Here is a 23217-nt window from a genome sequence, read left to right as displayed (position 1 = left end):
TATTCTCCTCTGAAAGTAGAGATAATTACATAACAAGAGAAATATTTCATATGCTTGCACAACATCCATGTTTGAAATTAATGCAAAGTAATTGGGAAGGCCCTAAATCTGCCTCCTAACTCACAGTATACTAACTTTGCCACACATAGGCTTGAAGTCTGCATTTACAAACTTAACAGCATAAATCAGAGCAAAACAAAAAAGCCATTTGGATGCCAGATAGCACAGGAGATGGAATGAGTTACCTGATAATGCTCCAAACATTACTACTGGCCTGTGTTCTAATGCGAGTCCACTCATCCGATACAAAATATTGGCGGCAGCCTTGGTTCCTAAAATAAGCCAAATCACAGGGCGAACCACTGAAGAGTCATTCAAGGTGAGATTGTAATTTAGGTCCCACTGAAGGTTGTTCCAGAGTCTCCTGTGAAGCATTATCTGTATTGGGAAGTTAAATGTCACAACAATAATCAGCCATCATGCTTTACTTATACTATCAACAGCCATGAAATTATGCTCTCCTAGAAAGAAGAATATTTTTTTATGTTACCTCCACTTGTCCATTTCCTTGACTTGAGACACCATGAGCTCTTTCTGCCAGCAGCATCAGCCTTGTGGTATCATCTTCAATGTAGGCAGTCTGGACCATAGGATAATAGTTCTGAAAACACACAGTAAATCATGAAATCATGCAGTGGTAATATTAACTTAGGTAGCAGTAACGGAGAACAAAGATTAGACGCAACTGACTTTGAATTACGCCTTTGTGCCTACCCGAGCCACTGTGTTATTCACATAGGCCTTGAACGGTCTTTTCTGAATCTGATATCCATTGTTGTCAGTGTAGAGTAGCTGCCTGGTGTTCAAATTTGTGCTGGTTCTTAGAACTGCTTCACGATTTAATTCCAAAGGCCCAACACTGTATTCTTGCTCTATCCTATAGCAAAGCAACTTCCCATCGTAGCCTTCTGGTACTGTATACATCCTGGTATATACCGCATATATGAAATCCTGAGCAGTGACATTACTAGAAAAATGAGAGGAAAGATGGAGAGTTTATAAAGTGGAGCACTTCACAGGTTATGTCAAGACTTGCAAATCATTCACCATGTCATCCTACACACAGACAACTTTCTTGCCTGTTTTCTATATATTTCACTTCCGTATACAATTATTTTAAATTTCAAATTGATTTTCAAATATACAGATAACTAGCTGGAGTAAATGATATCCTACAATTTTCTTTAGTGTCGTAAGTGTAAAGAGGACTCTCAATTTTATTAAGAGAGGCTCTGTTTTTCTCAAAATTAACAAAGAAATTTAAAACCATTATGACTCCCTAAGCAACACATTTACATTCTACAGAATACATGTATTTTTTCAATCTGGGCAACATTAGTTTTGATGCAAGAATTCTACTGTTTTCCAAAAGTCCTTCTCAACTACAATCCCTGTACAATGCCATGTAAAGCCAAAGGCTTCAATCAAGTAACCAGATTTAAAAGAGGGTGAAGGGATTAGAGAGGAATATAATTTTAACACAGAAAAGTAGCCAGTTCATCAGGGGGCAGAGTGTCCTTGTGTAGCATTTATTTCTCCTTTCTCTAATTCACTTGTAAAGAAGACACTCACAGTTATAAAAATGAACCATTATGCCAAAGTTCCACCTGTGTAAAACATTACCTGCAATTTTCACTGAATTGTACGGAACCAGGATACCAACAGAAGCTGCACCATGAAGCAAACCACAGAAGATAACTCTGAACAGTCTTTCACCTCCCTCCCTGCAGCAATATGTGCTATTTAAAGGAGATGCTTCCTCAGCACTACATTTAGCAGATGCGTGCTAGCTCTTTTGTCTAAATCCTGAACATAATGCAAAGCTCACTGTTTAGGACTATCTATACAAAATTAAACTCATACATTTCTACGAAGAACTAAACATTGCACTGAAGTGAAGCTGAAACGGTGTTGTACCTGTAGAAATATTGCCGTATCTCTGTCACCAAGTTTCCATAAACCACTTCCAAACCCACTGCTTTTGATACTGGAACAGCTGAAGCATTTGGGGAAAATAAATAGTTATCTGAAATGGGTCCTTTCATCACATCTCCATTCACATGATACTCAAGGAACTCCTGAGTCAACTGGACAGTCTGGTTAGTCTCCCTGTGAATTCACAGAAGAGGAAAAATCATGTTCCTTACAAACACATTTTGTATAGAATAGATGCAAAGCTGAACTGCAACAGGAATGAGGCAGGGAATGTAAGAAAAAAACCAGTTTCCTCAAAGTGAGTAACTGATTTCACAAGATTTAGGAAATCAGGACAGCAGAGAATTAAAGTGCTTCCTGTTAAGACATCTGTCAGTGTGCAAATAAACGGAGTTTCTATGTCATTTTACACTTTTGTAAAACAGAAGGAGCATCTACATTAGCTTGTTGTTTTGACGTGAAAGTTCCTACAGGATCAAAAACTACCCACTGCACAAAAATGAGGTACATTGTACCACATTAATGAGCAAAGATTCATTTAACTGACTTCATAGCTAGGTAAATCAGCATGATGCAAGTTTCAATATTTAACACTGGTAACGAATATAATGGCATCAGGACAGCAAAATTAACACTCTCTCAGTACCTACTTTGTCTCCTCCTTCCTCCCCTGAAGCTTACAATTTAGCTATTCATAACTCCATGTCACAATCTTTGGAAAGACATATGAAGGCAATTTCAGATGTTATGGCCCTTGGCTACCTGCTCTACTCTGCTTTTGGAGCCTTCCTGGCACATAAATTTAAACTGCCAAGCATTTTAGCTAGTGTTAATACAGCAACTTACAAACTGTAATGACTGAGGAGCAAAACATCCAAATCTTATCTTCTGCTTCTGCTATCTACTACACTGCATTTCCAGTGCAGGGGCAGGACCTAGAAGCTCTTAACTGTTGCAGCTAAACTTTATAAGGCCTCATAGTTGAAGATCTCATTTTTTTTTTAACCTTTCCTCCCATTCTGACCTGATGCCTCACTCTTTCTCATTATCCCAAAGCAAACTTCCTTGAAACCCAAACATTCTGGGCTAACCTGAAAGTCCAGTATCCCATTTCTCCTACACCCTGAATTCTAACTCTTGCTACCTGCCAGAACAAGATGGAGGAAAATGGGTTTTGAATTCAGATTTTTTTTCTTCCTCATTATATTTCTTATTATATTCCTCATGGAATCTGGAAACAGTTAGGATCTGGAGGCACTTTGAGAAAGGTTCTTAATTAAGGCACATCTATACTTTCAAAGCTGATTTTAATTACAGTGAACAAGTTCTTGCTCTAGGAGGCAGACTTATGAACAAAAACACAAAGGTGAAAGACGTCTAGTAGTTACTATTCTAATGCCAAAGGGGTCAAATCTTCCATCAGTATGTAGCTGACAGCCTGAATACTGAGCAAGCAAAAAGCAGCACAGCTCCACTGTGCCGAGAAATCACACCAGCCGAGAAAGGCAATCCGCAAACCCCATATCTCACCTTGATCTTGATTGTTCTTCCATGTTATTTGCCTGATTAAATAGCATTTCCTTAGTTAAATGTTTCCTTTCAAAAGGTTTTGTAGTTCCCTACCACAAAAACAGCGATACAGGACTTGCAAAACATTACTGATTTACTAATCAGTAAAGTAAATCACTTTAACCTCTACTGATTTACTTATCACTTAAGGTTCATTGTATAGCCACGGTCTATGTGCTTATTTATTTATTTTTAATACAAATGCAAATTCTTAACCCTCTTTCGTCCTAAAGTACAATGAGATTCTGCTGATCTACTAGTTAATACTGTGATAGGTCATCTTAGACTGACTGCACAGTTAAAAAGGGCAACAACATTACAGAAATAGTATGGAATCACACCTAACCCAGTGTTGCTGTTTCTTATAGAAAGGAGGACATGAACTGGGGATAAAAAAGAGTAATTGTAAAGAACATTTTGTTAGTTAAGTCTCAGAATTGAGATACACGATTCAGTCCTTGGACTTACTTTTACAAAGGGTTTTATAGAATCTGAAACATTAAAAACAAGCAATCTCACCTCTCTGTAATGCTGTGCATTAGGTTTGTATTTTGGTCAAACAAGACCTGGTAGCAGTTGTTAACCACCGAAAGCAACTGTTGACTTTGTTGATCTGCACGAGTTATGTCTTTTCGCTCATACATGACTGATCTTCCAACAACTGCAGACTGCTTACTGTTCAAGGGTTTAACACTGTATTTTCTGTAGCTCAGACCACTTATTGCAACTAGAATATAGAGATCATAGGCAGAAGGGGACTCCGCTGAGCTTTGAACCTGTGTGTTAACATATACAACAATGCTCCATTACAGAAAATTAATTAGCAAGCCAACCATCTTCATATGTTGTAAGCCCTAAATTACAAAAATTAGCAGCTACTATGTGCTAGATTTGGCTGAGATAATTTTCTTCACAGTACCTAGTAGGGGGGTATGTTTTGGATTTGTGCTGGAAACAGTGTTGATAACAGGGGGATGTTTCAGTCACTGCTGAGCAGGGCTCACAGAGTCGAGGCCTTTCCTGCCCTCACCCCACCCCACCAGCGAGGAGGCTGGTGGTGCACAAGAAGCTGTGAGGAGACACAGCCGGGACAGCTGACCCCAACTGCCCAAAGGGATATCCCCTACCATGTGGGGTCACGCTCAGCATATAAAGCTGGGGGAAGAAGGAGGAATCAGGGGACGTTCAGAGTGATGGCATTTGTTTTCCCAAGTGACTGTTATGCATGATGGAGCCCTGCTTTCCTGGAGATGGCTGAACACCTGCCTGCGGATGGAAGCGGTGAATGAATTCCTTGTTTAGCTTTGCTTGCATGTGCGGCTTTTACTTTACTTGTTAAACTGCCTTTATCTCAACTCATGAGTTTTCTCACTTGTACTCTTCTGGTTCTCTCCCCCATCCCACCGCAGGGGAGTGAGTGAGAGGCTGTGTGGGGCTTTGTTGCTGGCTGGGGTTAAACCATGACATACTTTAAAAATAAGTTTCTAAACATGTCATTCTTATAATTCTCAATTATAATGTAGATCCGTGCTGCTTTTAATTGGGACTACGGTGAACTTGGATTAAGTTTAGCCTTTCTGCGAAGGAAAGAGGGTCACTAAGCAAATTACAAAGGTCTTATTTTAATGTGAACATAGAGTTGTAGATCTTGATTTAAGATCACATTGCAAAACGTCTGTATGAGCAGAAATAATCACAAATTAAACTAATCAGTCAAATGACAGAAAAGAGACTGAAACGCAAGGGAGATGACTAGCGCAAGTATGAGAAAACTTGTGGCAAAGAGGAGGCACCCAGACGTGCCCTCACCTTAAGCGAGGCACATGGAGAGGGAGACAGAAGCACGTGGCATACTTCTGAACAGTAAACACAACACCAGTGTTACTTAATACCAAAATATCTTAAACACAGTTTTTAATCATCTTTCAAGTACACGTATCCAGCCCATTAATGTTACAGAATTTAGTACTACTTTTGGTTTGGGGCAAGAAAATAGGACTAGAGAAATACTGTACAGATTACATGGACGAAGAGGTTAGTTATGACTACCCAGAAGTTAAAGCAAGTTGTCTGTACCTTCGCACTGTAGACTGGCATATGCCCAGTTACTCACACCACAGATCTCCTAACCTTACTGGTATCAACCAGGCCTATCCCAATTCTCACTATACAAATTGCACATGCGGCATAGAAGAAGGCAAAGCACTTGCCAAGCCTCAGTTCCTCTCAGCCACATGCTTACATCAGGGTTCTGAGCTAAAGATTTCTTTCTCTCAAAAGGAAGGAGCATGTGACATGGACGTACTTCTGAAGAATCACAGAGTACATGCTGGAAGAAAAAAAAGCCCAAATCTTCTTCTCATTGCTGTTAAAGAGATTTCATTTAGCCTCAAGTGACTCTCCACATACATATATGGGTAACTTCTAGCAAAACAGAGTACAGACCAACTCTGGAACAGACTTTAGGGCATCCTAAAATCTGAAATAAATCTTTAAGTACACATCAATCTCCTCCTTGTACCTTACAAGGCTAAAGTAATTCAGATGGCAGGACTTCTGGTAGGTAAGGGGCTGACAGGTAAGCATGGCCATGTGCTAACCCAAGACACTGATGGCTTCCAAATAAAGGCAGCATGGTCTTACACCATTGTCATCTACATAGGCAGGAACAGGAGACAAATGTTATGTTTCACTGCCTGACTACAATGTGCCTTGATGCACGGTGATAGTCATAAGCCACAGGTAACAGAAACTCTGTCCAGCTGGCAAAACTTGCTAAGCTGTCTGGCATCTTGGGGACAGAGGGGAGCATCTGGAATTATGTCATGCCTCTTCAGGCCTTACATACAGGAGGCATTCCTACAGGTTTATCAAGCCATTGATGATGACACTCTCTCTACAGCAGATGCCCCTGAGAAAAGCTAGTGCTAGCTTTCACTTGAGGCCACTTTCCTCTCTCCCAGGGGGTAGCTGGTCTTGTCTCGCAGCTTGGCTATGACAGAACGACAAGTCACATGGCAGCTGACTGTCTCCAGTTTCTTTTGGGCTTGTAAATAAGATCTACATTTCTTAAATCTCTTCTCCTCAAGGCAATCTGTCTATTGTACAAACAGGACTGTTAATTGTAGGGCAAGGCTTCAACCAAAAAGGTTTATTGGAAACTGTGTTTTATAGAAAGAAAAGCAAGATAAGAAGTACCAGGTCACACACAGCAGGCACGCAAAGGACAAAACAAACACACTAGAAGAGCAGGAAGCCCTTTTGGTTGTTAAGACAAAAAAAACTCTAGTTGACACAACAAGCGATTAAAAAAAAAAAAAAAACCAAACAAAAATCACTTGAAGGAGAACTAGGAAAATCCCAGTTTAAATTAATAGTTGTTTTCACTGTAATACTATACATTACCACACTTTGACTGGAGGTAGGATCAAGTCAGTGAAAACTGACAAGTGAAAGAAAAGCAACAGAAAAAAACAAAGTTGAAGTACCTGAGCTGGTACAGAATGTCCCAGTTCATCATATACACTCATTGCCAAGTGGTTGACAGAAACTGTGACAAAGGTAGTGATGTTCCATGCCAGTGGATTATAGACAACAACATATTGGCCAACATCTGCAGCACCTTTGTGCACACAAACAAAGCTATCAGTCACTAAAACTATGTATTTTTAAAATGTGATAATAAAAAAGTATTTGAGAGATCTATCTAGGTACAACCATCTTACAAAATTTTAACATAAAACCCCACAGTAAAACTTTATGATTGAAAAAAGGAAAACACTTTATAGTACTTCTTAAAAGCCTCTTCTGCTTTATTCTTCTATTCTTTGCCCAATAAAAAGAGACTGTGTCTTCAGAAAATAACACCTGAGTTTAATGTAAATGCATTTAGTGAAAATAAGCTGCTTACCACAACTCATTGTCATGCAGTATTAACTTTATCAGAGTTATACAAAAGATCAAGTGAGAAGCCTAATCTAAAAACAACCCTGTAAAAAACCAAATCAGTCTGTTGCGCAGCCCACGGCACTACTTACATTTGACAGTTTAAAAAGTTTCCCAAGTAAAGATAAAAGGGAATGTACAGTCTTTAAAATAGACTCCTTAAAAATTCCTTTACATTTTTGACAAAAGTTGGCAGTACACTATAGCAAGAACACTTCCTAACTGTGACTGTGCTTCTTACCCCTTAATCTTAGGTTGCATAGCAAGGTTGGTTTAGTAATTCCCCAATCAGCACCTCTTCAACCCCCGTTATACGGTTGAGGTCTGAATCAGGGAGCCAGGTCTACTATATGCATCATGGCAGGACTCTAACATCAGTTTAAAGCTCCTGGTTTCAGATGCTGAGATCTGAGAGCTCATAAATTCCTCTGAGTTTATCTGAGGTCCAGCAGGTCTTATAAGGCAAACAGGCTTTTCCAGCTGTGGTGCACAGATCTTAGGCAGTACCTTGTATGTTGATGGTTTTCGAGGAAAACATAATAGCTTTGCTAAGTTAGCCTGAAAATTGGAAAAGCTGTGTTAAAAAGTACCTGGTATTCCTGAGTCTTTATTGTAAATTGAAGAATAGACCTCTCTGTTCTTCTTTGCCTTGTTCATGTCAAAGATTATGGAAGCCATTAGCTTCTTTACGTTGAACATTCCATACATCAAGTTATTCATGTACATGTCCTTCACCTTGGGAGACTCTGTGCCTGTTACACCATCGTGATGCTGGACCTTACATTTAAGAATAGTTTGAAAGGTCACAATGCAACAGGATGACAACTGCAGGTTTACATTTGTATTAACATGGCCCACTAACCTTCAGACATATAACTTAAAACATATTACAGCTATATTCACAGATTCACATTTTGCCAATTCCAAATTACTACATATATATATATATATATATAATGAAATGGTCAAAGACAAGACGCACACAGATTTCCCTCTCTATATATTCCTCTTTTAATATTTATAAATTACTAAAGTTACATACTCAGACCAAAAAAAATACAAGTTACCAAAAACAAGAATGCAGCAAAAATGCCGTAACAAGACAGGTTTTTCATTTCCTACTAAGATCTGGTCAATAACTTAGCCGACAAAGTATTTATTACCAGCAAAAGCACTGAGGCCTGTAGATGGTTAATGGTATGAGGCTGATCACTTAGCTGCTGCACTTTGAGAAAACAAATCTGTCCTTCCTCTTCCAACTTGCAGAAGTAGAGATTATCAGGAGTTTTCACTGATGTTCAGGCTTTGTTTGTTTGTTTATTTTAAAATCCATTTTGTAAATAATTAAACTAACATTAAGAAAAGGAACTTCCTGTGCAAAGTTTGAAACCATATACTCTTTTATTGGCTGAAGAAAACATTTGCCATTAACCATGTCTTGAACGCATGGCTAAGGACCTGAAGTCATGTTTCAAGTTTTTTGAAAAATTGCTTTATTTTTACTTATGACTTGCTAAAGGGGAAAGTTAGTTCTAAAAACATAAAAGCAGCCTCAAGACACTCCAGCTGAAATGCTTAAGCAAGGCTTTGCCTTTGAGCAATAAACATTTTCATTCAAGTTAAAAAAATAAATCAATCTTTACCTCTGAAACTGCCCATCTAAGGCTCTGAAGTTGCTTTAAGGCTTCACATTTGCAAATAGAACTTGCTGGGTGTTTCTGGACATACTGTGTGAAAAAGGACTCTCCAGCATAAAGCAGTGAACTTGCTCTCCTCGCAATTCCTTTCAACGTGCTCCGAGAAGTATAAAACCCAGTCCATGCTTGAAATGGCTCTGATAAGAGTCAAACAGATCCAATACAGGTCAAAATATCATTTCTGTTATTAGACTACTGTACAGCTTCTTACATGAAACATGCTGTGGGTTTACACATCAGCCATCAAATTGAATAGTCATAAGCCCTACAAAGAAACATGGTTCCAACACTAACCATTCTATGATTCTATAAGCATGCACTTTGGAAAACTATAATCTTTCCTTCAGGTCTAATAACATGAGTGTTGATACAAAGCTGTTATTGACTAAGGTAACCTGTGTTTGCAGAAATTTCTTCTTTGTGGGTCTGCACAAGACAACTTGAGAAGTTTCACTGAAGCATATTTTATTACTCATTAATGAAGTGGATTTTAATCCTTGGTTACTGCTTGATACAAGCTCTCTATACTTCCCCCTTTTAGTCAAAGGGATTTATCTTAAATTTGAGTTCCTCAAAATGGAGTAGAAACAGTGATGTTATAACATGACTCCAAACTACTGCAACACTTCAAACTACATCAAAAGATGCCCTCAAGTGGTCAGTGGAAAGTATTTAAACAGCTAACTTGTGCTAGTATGTTCCAGTATCCCACAGAGTAAACTAGGAAAACAAATATGTGTTTTCTAAATCTCTGCTTAGTGGCAGGGGAGTGTTTGTTTGTTTTGGGGGGTATTTTTTTTTTTCCTAAATATACCACTGCTAAATAGTATTCCCAGAGAGAAGTTGCAGAAAGTGCTTTATAAAGTGCATATATGCAACTGTAACAACCTGCTCTCTGCCTAGGATCAAAGATGACAATTAGAAAATGGAATCTTCTGCTCAAAAACTCCAGGACAAATTCTTTTTGGTCTGAAAAATGCTAGAAGTTCAAAACAGCATGAATTCTATTTCAGTTTTCAAGGTTACAAGCAGAAGAGTCACATATGCACACTAGTACAGTACAATGAATGTAGAGTAGAAAAAGGAAATACTGATCTGGGACTTAAAACTTGAGTTTCCAAGGCATATGTCAGAAGTGACACTAAGCCCAGTAAGTGACTCATAACAGAACAGCATAGAAAGAATGAGAGAGGATTAATCATCAAGAAGCAAAGTAGTACGTGGGAGAAAGTGCACTTAAATCTATACTGCAATTGCAAGGCACAGTAAGCCGTTTGGGGAAGAAATTGCATCTATGTGTGGGCACCCACCTGGAACATTGAAGGTGCTGCTATTACACAAGCTAATGGCAATCAACTACTGCCTGTAAATTATGCCAAAAGTTACAGGTAAGAGCCCAGATGTAAAAGGATATTAGCACTTAAAACTGGCAAGTTGTTAGATATGGCATGATTCCTAGAGCGAGGCAAGTAAGGCATCAGTCCATGCAATGATTCACAGGAAGCAATAGTTATTTTTATTAGTTTAACAGACACGTTACAGAATATGGATGTATAAGCTAAATTTGGGTTGTAATAGTTTGAGATATACATCCACAGTGCCAAAATACTGTGATGAAGTAATGGTAGCTACAATTATATAGAAAGGTATTTTATTGATACCAATGATATTTTAATGATAAGCCAGGCAATGAAACAAATTAATGAGTTTAGAAACTGAGAAGTTAGCTTTGTCTCCTTTCTGCATACTTCAATATGAGGTCTAAAAGGGTACATTTACTGGGGAACAGGATTAAAGGGATGTTGGGTATGGCATGCTTTCTTTTGTATCTTCCCAGTACTTTTCAGCTCTGCTTGAAAAGCTAAGGTAGTGCAGCAAGTAAGAAGCAAGCAAACAAGAAGCAGCTCCAACGAATTTTTGTCACATCATACTATGAAATTTCAGAAATACAGGTGGTATTTTTACTTTTTGAGACTTCAGTTATTGCACAATTTTTTTTCCCCCAGGAATTAAAACTGTTTTCTTAATGCAAAAGACAAGAGTTTCTCCTAGAGCTACAAGAGACTTCAGGGGTTGATCTACATTAGCGTTTTGTTTGGACCAGGAACATGCTTCTGAATTGAATCTACCAGTTGATCTTACCTAGCATGCTTTGCTTTATATAAAAGATTGGTTTTGGAGCTCACACGCTGTATTCCTGACAGTATGTAACAAGCATTAATGGGCATTCAGTCAATATGACCAGATTATATCCCATTTTCCTGGAATTATGTAGAGTGTGGACAACAAATCCTCAGCACCAACTATGTCACTCTGACCACTCCTATTCCACTGTACTAACAAAGAAGTACCCTAAGAGCTTTTAAACTGCCTTGCTTACCTGCCTCGCTTCTCCCTCAGACATTCTTAGATTACTCCATGTCGTGTCTCCCACCTCTGCTCTAATCTGTGCATAATCCAATTCTTTTAAACAGTAACAATGGGATATGGCTCTATTTGGCCATGCATCCATCTGTTTCTAAGAATCATTCAGATTATCAGTTTCCTTTCAGTTCCCTGGATCCTAGAGCACTGTGTCCTTACTACAGCTCATTTTTGGGGAAGAGCTGCAGAATACCTAGGACACTACAGGTTATTTGTGCATGCTAATGTGTAGGAGGCAGAGAAAAGAATTATTTCTAAGTTAAATGTCCAAACATGAAACAAACAGTCAAAAATGTATATTTAAAGCTTTCGAGTTCAGATAGGACCCTTCCAACATCATGAGAGACTTCTTATATTAGTCGTGCTGGTACACCTCTGCAAAGCACCTTTGCCGTCACTGCTGTCTGCTAACCAGTTTGCACTGTGTTGCATACTTCGCAGTCTTTTTCCTTCATCCATCCACTGAAGTATCTTACTGAATTTAGTCAGGTCGCCTAGGCCTACAGGATTATCTTACTGCTCACTATTTTCACTGTAACAGAACTTGATTAGTGCAGTATCTATACATTTCTTCAGGTCATTAAAAAAATGTGGATAACATTACACAGATGAATACACCTTGTGCTTAGCTTTCCTTTGCACTCTACTGTTATTCAAAGATAGCAAACAAAAACCTCAAAGTAGATTTCTTGCTGAGTTTGCCAATTTCTATACTCTTTCTTTCAGGGTCTCTTCCTCCACCCACTGCTTCCAAAGGTTCCAGACAAATATTCCAACCACTGCCCTACCATCTTTCTTATACCACCAAGTTGGGATCAGCCTGTCTATTTGATGACACCTGGTAGCGTAAATAAATGTTATAAGGAGATAGTGTTTTTCCTCTTACTTTATTTCTCATTTTCTGCATTTCCCTTTATTAAATACATACATTTGAGGCAGACATTATGCAGTTGTGAACTTAATTACCTGTTGAATATGGAAGAAAGTCTTGAGAGTCCCGAATTTCCCATGTAAAATTCCTGCTATAAACTGCTTGGAAGTAATCACCAACAGTGGCATACTGGACAGTCACTCCAAACTGATCAGAATGCTTGTTAATATAATCCAACAACAGGTCCATGTTGGAATACTGAACAGATGCATTAAAGAACTGTTTGTCACAGCCCTGAAATTCCAAAACCAGAACAGCCAAATGACTTTGGGTCATGCAATTTAGACTAGAGTTAAAAAAGATCCTTCTATGTCAAAGTGGTATTTCTTTTGATCTTGACTGCCTGTTTAAGTTATTTGTTACAAAATGTCAAGAATGTGTAGGGTTACTTGCACAAATCAGCTGATAACCAGCCAGCATTACTGACAGGGAGAAGTGTGTTGACACACCATATTGTGCAAGAGCATGAAATTCCACAGTAGCAACTGAAAAACACACATATACATGCCTGGAAAGATGTTCTTTGTGTCTTTTCACACTGCATTTCTCCCACTTAGCAGAAAATAAGGAAGATTTTATTTGCTGCTCTTAATAATACTTACAGCTTTGGGAAGTGCTGAGGACATGATGTGAAACTAAACAATCTGAACAGAGATCCCTGTAGTACAAGTGTCACACAACATGTTACTGATGCCACATCGCAACAGTAGACTACAGTACTTCTGATGCTCATCCAAATAGTTGAGAGGTGATACACTATGTCTCAAAGCCTTTTTTTTTTTTTTTGCATGCTTGCACAACTTCTGCCTTCTGTTGAAGGTGTCTCAATACAGACTCTCTGCACACACAAACATTTTAAAAAAGACATAACTAATCATGCTTTTGTTCAACTACAGGAAAACGAGAGTCAGTCATGGCACCACGTGTACTGTTACAGTATCAATATTACAGTATAGGCATCAATCTGAAGCACAAAAACATGCTGAGAAACCTTCTCCACATAAAAGACCTAATTGCAGTCTTCCAACACTGACACCAGCTTCATGCATCCTCATCTTCACGCCTTTGTGCTTGAGATAGTAAACATTGCACAAGTCAATCCTGATCTGATTTTCAGTAAACATGCTCTAAACAATTTGCCCTCAAAGCTTAGCAGATGCTTGAAGAAATGGCCAAGGAGGCTCTAGGTTGTTTGCAATCCCATCTTCCTCTCCAGCCTTTATCTGATGAACTCAAGGAGTTTAACCTGATGAGCTGAACTTGATGAGTTCAATTGAAGTCAGAGGCAATTACTCTCCTCTCTTTCCCAGATATGACTGCCACCCCCATCCCTTCCCCATTTACTAGGTGTTTCAAGTAAGCTCACCGTGACATCTTTTATGAATTCTAGTACACATGCCTGTCTCTCAAACCTAACAGGGTAAGCCACTGATCAGAAAAGCGGCAGTTCTACTTCCAGAACAGTAAAGTTCTTCTGAGATACTCAGAGATCTTCTGCACGTATATAGTAGAAACTGGAAAACAACTTAAAACTGGAATGAGCTACTAAAACATATCAAACCAGATACTGAAAAGTACAGCACTCAGTGCAAACCAGACTTTCTAATGTTGACTGTAGTTAAGTTTGCGGGGAAGAAGTAATACCAGTCAAAACTACTTCATATTTATAGAGCGCTACTTTCAACTCATATTCCAAGTCCTCCTCATAAAAAGTAGACACTTTGCACCACAGAAGGGGATGTGCTGGGCACACAGACTCAACTTACACTGACACTGTCCATACCGAAGGTGTACTTGCCACTTCTAAAGCAAACGCTGATCATGCACTTACCCATGGCCACAAAACATCACTTGTTCGGAACCAGGCTGCTCTCTCCTTAATGTTTGCCACCATGGTTTGTGCATACAGATGGATGTTTGTATCTGTAACAGGGAGACTCATGTTTGGATAAACACCATCTTTTGGTGGATCTGGGAAAGCGGCAATTCCATTCCAATAAAATCCTGATCTATAGAAGGAGAAAGCAATAAGCTACAAAATGCAGACATACAAGGAATAAGAAACAAAAAAATCTCAGTTTATATTCATTGCTAGTATTTAGGTTTTAGTGTTTATTTGGGGGTAGAGGTAGGGGGAAGGTTGTCCAGTTTTCTTTTCCCACCGTGCAACTTTCGAAGTCCCTGCTGCTTGCTGGCACAGAATAAATAAATCATAGGAAAAAACAGCAAGCTTTGCAACAATGAGGATATTCCCCAAGGAGACTTCTTTTACAGAGAGTATTTTACTGGTTAAGCCAGTGAGTAAAATAAAGTATTCAAAAGCTCTTGGATTTTTTTTCCACAAAGTAAACGGAAAATTTTAGTCGCTTTAATTTATATGCAGATAACATACACAATCTCAGCCCAATATAATGCTGAAAATCTCCCACAGTAAGTCAATTAGCAATAGCCAGGCCCATACTGAGCTTCCTGAAGTTTTTAAATCTTAGCTTTCCAGGCACAAACCCAAAAACTCAGTCCTGCTTTGGACATTTTCTGCTTATAGCAATTGATTTGTTTCACATTTTTATTTTACTTTTTTTTTAATAAAGACTGACATGATATTTATATGTAGATGAAAGCAGTACCTCTGTTCCAAGCCTCTGGGTGCTAGAAAACATCATTTTTAAAGTCTGTCAATATTTTTACGTAATTTTAATACCCGTCAGTAGTAAGTGTCACTCTTGAGCATTCAATTCTTAGTCACTGAGCAAACTTCATGTATTATGGTGAGTAGCTGGGGGCGCTTAATAATCCTGACTCAGATCTACAGAGTCTATACATCTCCTTGACCTACCACAGGTCAGGAGAAAGCAGAAGAATACTGCTGACAGAAAACAGTCAGAGAAAATGCTTAAACTCCAACAATATAAACTCTCAGAAGTGATCAATATTTCTGCCTATTTGGGAAATCTTCAGACCTGTTTGAAAAGGGTATTTGTGATGGAGTACAGTAGCTGTACTGGTCCATAACATGGGTGAAGATCTCCTGTCTCTCAGATAAGGAAGGAGAGCCCTGCCATACAAACTGAAGCTTCTGGAAAACAAAACCAAAAAAAGGTAAGAAACTGTTACTGTTTATGACAAGCACAGAAATACCATCATTAACAACTTAAGACTTCAGAATGTCCATCTTTCTTCCACCACCTGTAATACTTTAAGTGCTTTTACTTAAGACCAGCCAATGGCACTCCAAGCAAGGTCATATACTATAAATAGGAGGCTACAGTGTTGCCTCTTTCTATTCAAATTGATGGAGAAGGAGAGCAGATAGCACACTGCCAGCATCCTGTAGAAGTCCAGATGTAAGCCTAGCTTATCACAGGTATTATACCTCACTTGTTTCAGTGGAAGCTGAACGCCTCTAAGCTAGGAAAGGCCCAGATGTTGTCTGGATTGCACTGTAGTCTGTGGCAATCAGTGTTTAATCAACTGAAACAGAATTTTTACAGTTTTGGAAGCCTCCAGACTAGAGTGCTAGGATAAAAAAAAAAAAAAAAAAGGGATAACTGTCAAAAGCTCACAAAAGATTTTAGCACTGCAGACATAAGGTGGTAGGTCCTGGCTTCACCAAATTCAACGAAAATTTTGTTGTCTTCTTCAGAGATGATTGAGTTTCACCAAAGATTCATAAAAACTGCCTAATGCCCAGGTCATATTAGTAAAAAGTCCCTTATTTTCACATGATTCAGTGTGTAAAGCTGATGACAGATCAGGATCCAACATTGCGATACGAAAAGAAAAACATTTATTGTGTACGGGACACTGGGAGAGAAGGCAGAACATGAAACAAAAACTGAATTCAGCAAAAAAATTATTAGCTGCCACCCTGACTTAGTATCATCACTTTTATAGGCACAAATAAATGTTCCAAGAATAACAACCACTGTGCCCAAAGATACACACTACACTTTAAAACAGGCTATATAAAAACAACATATCTAAGATTTTCTTAGTAGAAGCTGAAAACCATTTCAAATGCCTCCAGTTCCAGCACTCCTAATTCAAAGTCAACTTAAGCCTTGCCCAACTGCCCACATTCTGTGTCTTCTTGAGGCAAAACTATACTTTATCCTTGACCAGAAGTCATGAAGATATTACTTGACCATATTACACAGATTCAGTATATTTCACCATTACCACATGCAATCAGCATGTCACTTTTAGAGAAGAGATACCTACATTTTCCTGCACAGATCCGAGAGCTGGTTATCGTAATGTCATGGTTTAGATTACTGCAAGTAGAGCCTGGCAATGGGTTCCAATCCTAAGAGTATTTTTACCTTGTTTTTCTGCATGTCAGCCTTCAGATCATAATCAATCCGAGAAATGAGATGAGCATTAAAACCAGCCAGAGCAAAAAGAGTTGGTGTTGTAGCTGAAGCTCCAAAAGGATCAACGTGCCAAGAAAACTGAGGCCTGATCCCAAAAGTTTCATACAAAAATCCATGGCCTTCTGCAAAGCACAATTTGTTTACATCAGGAACAGTTTTACAAGTTCATTTGATAAATTTAATAGGCATTACAGATAAGCACTTAAAAGGATAGCTCTTTGTTGCTGTTTCCCAAAGCATTCAGAGTTTCAGGAATTTAATGACTCAGAGCAGAAAGTTTCACACCGACAATATTTATTTTGCTATGCCAAGTATAACATATTAACATCATAAAAGATGAATAACAAAAAGGTATTATGATTATAGACAGCCCTAGGAAAAAGTACTTAAATATAGATTAGGTTAAAGCTAATAGCCAGGTTAGAGTCTGCATGAAAACAACAAGCTGGGGTTTAGTTTTTGTTTGCTCAAATCATACTACCCATTCTGAGAGAATTTCAGTCTCGTATCAATGACAAAGGGACAGGGAAGCCATCCAGTAAACAAAACTAATATGAATATGATCCTCAATCATAACAAAAGAAAAAAGCCAAAGGTTAATAGCAATCTTGATACAAGATGTTATTTACAACCAATGTTATTAATTTTGTATTGAAATGAGTTTAAAAAAAAAAAAACTCCTAAAGCAGAAAGGCCAGACAATAGAATAAACTCAGACAAACCATTTAAATAAAAGTAAAACAACCAGCTAAGCAGTAGATTTTATTCAGAACTCCAGTGTATCGCACTAGGATTCTCATCACAAGAAAAAAAAAAAAAAAATTAAAAAAATAATCTGCAGATCCTAAATTCTGGAATTATGCTCAGAACTATTTGAAAACACAACCATATCTTCCCCATTTTGGACTAATTCCATTCCAAATATTAATATCAATTAATATGTTTGAATAAATGAGGTTGAAAGGCATTCTCTTTTCATTTCATCTTTCCCATGGTTAACTTCTTCTCTAGTGAAAATATTCACAAACAATATATTTATTTTAACTCTTCTGACTGGAGTACATTTTAGGCAGAGTTTGCTAGGCTCCTCCAAAACACAGCTGGCTGGACAGACAGGAGAAGACATGAGATGTAGACCCCAAATGTCTGCATTGGCTTTGCCGTCTCCAGATGAACTCCACACACAATGCAAGGATACTCTTTTTTGTTTGTCTGTACTCATACTTGAACTGAGCAGAGTGATTTCAGGAAAAATAAATTAGGTTCTTAAAATATAGTAATACTTTTGTTCCTGCTGAATAAATTACCAAACTTGGATTTTCTTTTTTAAATGAAATATGTTTATACACAGAATTAAATATTAAATTAGAAATAATGTTTTTTTGCGGCTAACTCCAATGAAAGAAAAAAAGCTGTATTTGCACTTAACAAAAGAACTCTTCAGTCAAAATTAGTATTTTCTTTGGAGAAGTTCTGGGTTTGGTGTTCGAAGCCCATATAACAACCATTAAACACAGGAGTCGGATGAGAAAAAAAAATAATTAATGTTCATCCCCTCTCCTCCTTTTGGCCAGAGTGTGATGTGGTGACTCACTGAGATGCAAAAGCAGCTGCTACCCTGTGCTCCTGAGAAACACTGACAAGCAAGGAACAAGGCTGCGCAGTCAGATTCAGCAAATGATAAAAGTGTTTTCTGACCCTTTACTCTCCCATGTAGAAAGCTGTCCAGAGTGTAGCCCTGAAATGGGCAGGGTTTATATCAGCCAGGACAGACAGCTGGTGCCAATACATCCCCTCTCACCCTACAAAAGCATGCTACTCCCTCATGGCATATTATAGGCATCTATAGCACAGTGGTGGCATGATTTACCCTGTTTCTTTTCTCATTAACCAGATGGAGATAAACCTAAATACTAAAAGACTTATTTAAACCATCAGATGGAGAGGTGTAACATACGAACAGCTGGAAGCAGAAGCTAGAAGATTAAAATGGGAAACAATGCAGCTCTTTGAAATATGCACCTATTTCTAATAGAGGCTGCTGATCTGGGATTTCCTCATCAAGCAAGTCTTTCAACAAAGTTCCAATAACCTCAGTGACATTCTATGGCAGAATGTCACGTCACTGCATAAGACTTTGCCTAAACGATACAACCTTCCCACATTCTGAATTGCTACCAAGTATTTTCTTCCAGAGTGTTTTATACCTTCAATTTCATCACAACTGTTTTCCCAGGAGCTTAAGCTCTCAAACACACACATACAGAAAAGGCCTCCGCTCCGAAGGATTTTATAACTGACATTGACTAAACTTCAAGCCAGCTTCCAGCAACTGCAGAACTGTTGCGTTTGGTTTTGGTTGTGTTTTTTTTTTTGTTTTTTTTTTTTTTTTTTAAAGTGAAGATTTTTATACAGATAACCCACCAGCAGCTAAAATATAAGAGATGCATTAATCAGTTGTTTAAGAAAATAATAGCAATCTTGGGGTGGAGAAATGAAAAACAAACAAAACCCTGACGGTCATAACAATGAAAAATAAAAGCTAAGTGCAAATATGCATACCTGTCAACTGTAAAATTTGATCATCAATTAGTGTCACAGCTTCATCATGCATCACTTGCCCTCCAATGACAAACTCCAATCGTCCCTCCTGAAGCAACTGATGGACCTATGATATTAAAATTAAAAACACAGAACGTAAACATCATTTCAGTCTTAGCCAAAAAGGCTCCAAATTCATTTCGGATCACAGCACATTACCTAGACACAACACTCGTCAAGAAGGCATCCAGGACAAAAGTGGGAGAAAAGTTTGTCTGTACTGAGTACTATCAAAAGGAGAAAGGGGAAAAAAAAAAAGCATACTAATGCAGTGCACAGTGCACTGATTTACCCAGTTTACACCAAAACCTGGTAGCAGGCACAAAGGATGCACTGCCAGGGAGACCCTGACCTTCTGGTGTTTCTCAGTAGGGCTGTTACCATGCTTTTATACCATCTAAACATCAGACTTGTCCCCATGCACTGGCAACAGCCTAGGATCCTGCCTCAAGGCAGCTAGAGCTGGAGGATTAAAACAGAAGACACTAGTGCTTCTCCCAAAGTCTTCCTCTTGTTGCATCTGTCTTGGCTTAGGGAAGGCACTGGGTGGCAGGATGAGAGCGAAATATACAACCCCATGCAAGCAGCAGCGGCCAGGCTCCCAGGGTTTCCTTTAGGCTACTACCACTGTAACAGCTTGGAGGCCAAGATCTGCGGGGTCCAGGAGGGAGACAGAGCGTGCCATCACACCATGGCCACAAACACACCCCTGCTACTCTGTATGCATCTACCATGCCTTCAGAGCATGGACAGGTTGCTCAACTTGTGAGAGACAGAATGCTTTCTTAAGAAATAGTTACTCCACATGTAGCAGGTTTGCCTCCCTGATAAACCCACTGCTAACCTTCATTTCTGGTCTCTTTTCCTTAGTTTAAAAACTGTCAACACATTAACGCTTGTTCAACTGTTGAAGGTTTTTCTGGTTAGTTTTGTTGTTTTGGGTTTTTCTTTTTGTTTGGTTGGGGTTTTTTTTTGTTTGGTTTGTTTTCATTTTTTTTTATATTTCAGCCACTAGAAACAACAAGTGTGCTGACAAGTCTGTGCCCCTTTCTAGAACAGTTAGGGAGTCTTCTGCTTTTATTATAGTTACTTCACTACCTAGAACTTCAAAGATACCTCAAACTTCTGACAAAGAAAGTTTATATAAATACGTATTTTAATCTCCACCCTTTAAAAAAAAAAATAAATCTGTCATGTAAGATGCCAATTCCAGAGCTATTATGTTTATTTCCTGAGGAACCTTCAGTGAATGCCCCTGCGTCTGCTCAGATAGGATGCCAGATTGTCAATTTTGATTATAATCATTTCTCTCCTTCACAATGTTGTGAAAACGCTTCAGGGCTCAGCATTCATAAATTAGTTCCAGCCGACTGTGGTGACTGATTAGCACGCTGAGAGACCAGATAACTGATATCTGGTGTCAGCACAGAACTGGTCCTGACCTACATGAAAAGCATCTGTGGCTATTATTCCCCATTTGGATGGATGTCCAAAAAAAAGATACCTCTGATCCAAACTTTGGGCCATGGAAATGTTTTGGGTTTTTTTTTTTTTTTTAATGTAAGTTTTGCGGAACCACTGAGAGGCTGAAAACATAAGAAAAATAATTCAAGTGATTTACATAATATCTGATCCTAGGGAAAAAAAAGGAAAGAAAACAATAGCTCTAATGACAAGCGCTTTTGCTGACCAGAACTGCGCAAAAGGAAGGAGGAACCGAGGAAACAAGACACAGCAATACGACAAGCGGCAGGCTGCTACAGTAGTGGAAGCTATCTGTGGTGCCTGGGACAACTACTACTAACCTTGCATCAACTCACCCCTACAAACCAGACAGAAGTGGCTTTTCTTTTTTCCTCTAGTTAAAACACCCAGACATCAAGCCAGGGTAAGGAGATTTGAATGGTTCACACAATAAAATACTGTGGAAATAACACACCTTGAGAAATAAGAGGTTTGTATCTGACTGGGTACTGCTGCAATACACTTCACTCCTGTACAGTCTAAACTGTAAAAGCAGCTTCAGTACCCACGCTGTACCTTTTACTAGTTTTTAATGCTACTGCTCTTCCAAAGCAGACATTCCAAAATAAACTAGAATTAAATCCTATATTCCAAGTTAAATACTAAATTAAGGAAAAAAAAAAAAAAAGGCAAGATTAAAACCAGAGAATCTGTACGACAAAAAATCATTAATGTTAGAGTTCAAGTGGAAAAAGCAGGACAGTAACCAGTGACCCAATTTCAAGGCCCGATATTTGCAACTTGCTAGTGTTACAAACATGCCACTTGTCAGCATGCATCATAGCTCTGAAATGTTATTAGAAATTAAATGTTTGACACATAGGTTTAAGACGAATTTGTTTTTAACCATTTGAATTTTCAGAGAAGCAACTGTAAAGTAACTAGAGAATTGACTAAAAATACATAAAAGCAAAAATTATCAGTAATTAGGCTAGGAAAGGAAAGGCTGAATCATATACAGTAGTTTTGCACTACTGAGGTCAAACACGATACACATTTACTCTTCCGGATCCACATAATAGCTAGAATAGAAATTAGAAACATGGCACTCTATATTTGGGTTACAGCAGCATAACATACTTGAAATATGATTATCCTACCTTAGAAAGTTAAAGTACTCTTCTACACATGCACAGAGTGCACATTAATTCTCCCACCCTAGACTTACAATACAGTTTTCTAATTAAAAACAGACAATAAAGTTGCCCTGCAACAGGCAAGTATGGGCAAAGTGCCCCCACAGAGACAGTGAACTGCCTATACAGAGCAACTGGTCAGCTGCACACAGGTTGTAAGCTATTATTTAAATACTAAACATTACAGAAAATTCATAATTCATTGAAGGACCAAGTTAAAAAACACAGACAAGAGGCGTCTTTTCTACATGACACTAAACATCTAGCACTTTAAACAAAGTGAAATATGAAGTACTGCAGTACTTACCAGGCTGGACCCTGGTAACAAAACCAGCTACGGAGTTCTCAGTGAGTACCTATGGGAAGCTGCACCCGTATATCCTCTGGTTTTAGGGTCTAAAACTCAAATATCTTGCACTGCAACACATGACCAGCTACTAGGCTATCAGCCCAGTCTTTGATTTTAGCATGTCTGTTCCATGCCAGAGGAAAGAAGAGATGACAAATGAAATTTCACAATGTCTTTACTAGGAAAAAAACAATCCTCAAATTAAAGCTCCAAAGACTGAAAGGGACCACAGCTTATAATAAGCAAACCCAAGAAACAGTTATTGCTGTTTAATCTACAGTTACCTCTTTGTTTCCTTACCCTTGTTTACACATGGCAGGTTTTTGAGCAGTACTTGGCTGCAAAGAAAAAAAGCTCCTTCCTGTGAGAAGTCTTAGGCAGCAGTTTATGAGCTTCAGATGTTTAACAGATATTGGTGCAGCCTCTTTCAGAATCGTCCACATCTTATACTAGCATGCCCCCAAATAAGAAAGTCACCGATGAAACAAGAATTGTAGTCTTTAGTGCAAAGGTTAGTACCTCCCACCACTCTAATCTATAGCTGGGGTTTTAACCTCTTGCAATTGCCTTTAGTTAAGGTCCTTTCATAAGAAGTATCAGATTCAGAGACAGCTTACACAAGACCTGGGTAAAAAGCAAATGATGAAGTACTTTGCCCCTCCTCACCCCCTGA

General features: G+C 38.5%; 1 protein-coding gene across 2 annotated transcripts in view; it reads right to left on the bottom strand.

Moving 5' to 3' along the window:
* MAN2B2 (mannosidase alpha class 2B member 2) overlaps nt 1-23217 on the bottom strand; it is a 30246-nt gene that overhangs the window by 3159 nt on the left and 3870 nt on the right. For both annotated transcript variants that reach the window (XM_086747507.1, XM_086747508.1), the window contains exons 3-15: nt 19497-19602; nt 16884-17056; nt 15522-15637; nt 14393-14570; nt 12597-12795; nt 9153-9343; nt 8100-8286; nt 7053-7186; nt 4084-4340; nt 1978-2169; nt 775-1027; nt 551-661; nt 246-438 (exon numbers count right to left, since the gene is read on the bottom strand). In XM_086747507.1, the coding sequence (XP_086603633.1) occupies nt 246-438; nt 551-661; nt 775-1027; nt 1978-2169; nt 4084-4340; nt 7053-7186; nt 8100-8286; nt 9153-9343; nt 12597-12795; nt 14393-14570; nt 15522-15637; nt 16884-17056; nt 19497-19602 (2290 nt within the window). The remainder of the gene's footprint in view (nt 1-245; nt 439-550; nt 662-774; nt 1028-1977; nt 2170-4083; nt 4341-7052; nt 7187-8099; nt 8287-9152; nt 9344-12596; nt 12796-14392; nt 14571-15521; nt 15638-16883; nt 17057-19496; nt 19603-23217) is intronic.

This window comes from Chlamydotis macqueenii, chromosome 4 (genome assembly GCF_036417535.1).
Source record: "Chlamydotis macqueenii isolate bChlMac1 chromosome 4, bChlMac1.mat, whole genome shotgun sequence".
Classification (NCBI taxonomy): Eukaryota; Metazoa; Chordata; class Aves; order Otidiformes; family Otididae; genus Chlamydotis; species Chlamydotis macqueenii.
Note: the sequence above shows the minus strand (reverse complement) of the source record. Positions and strands in the feature narration are given on the sequence as shown.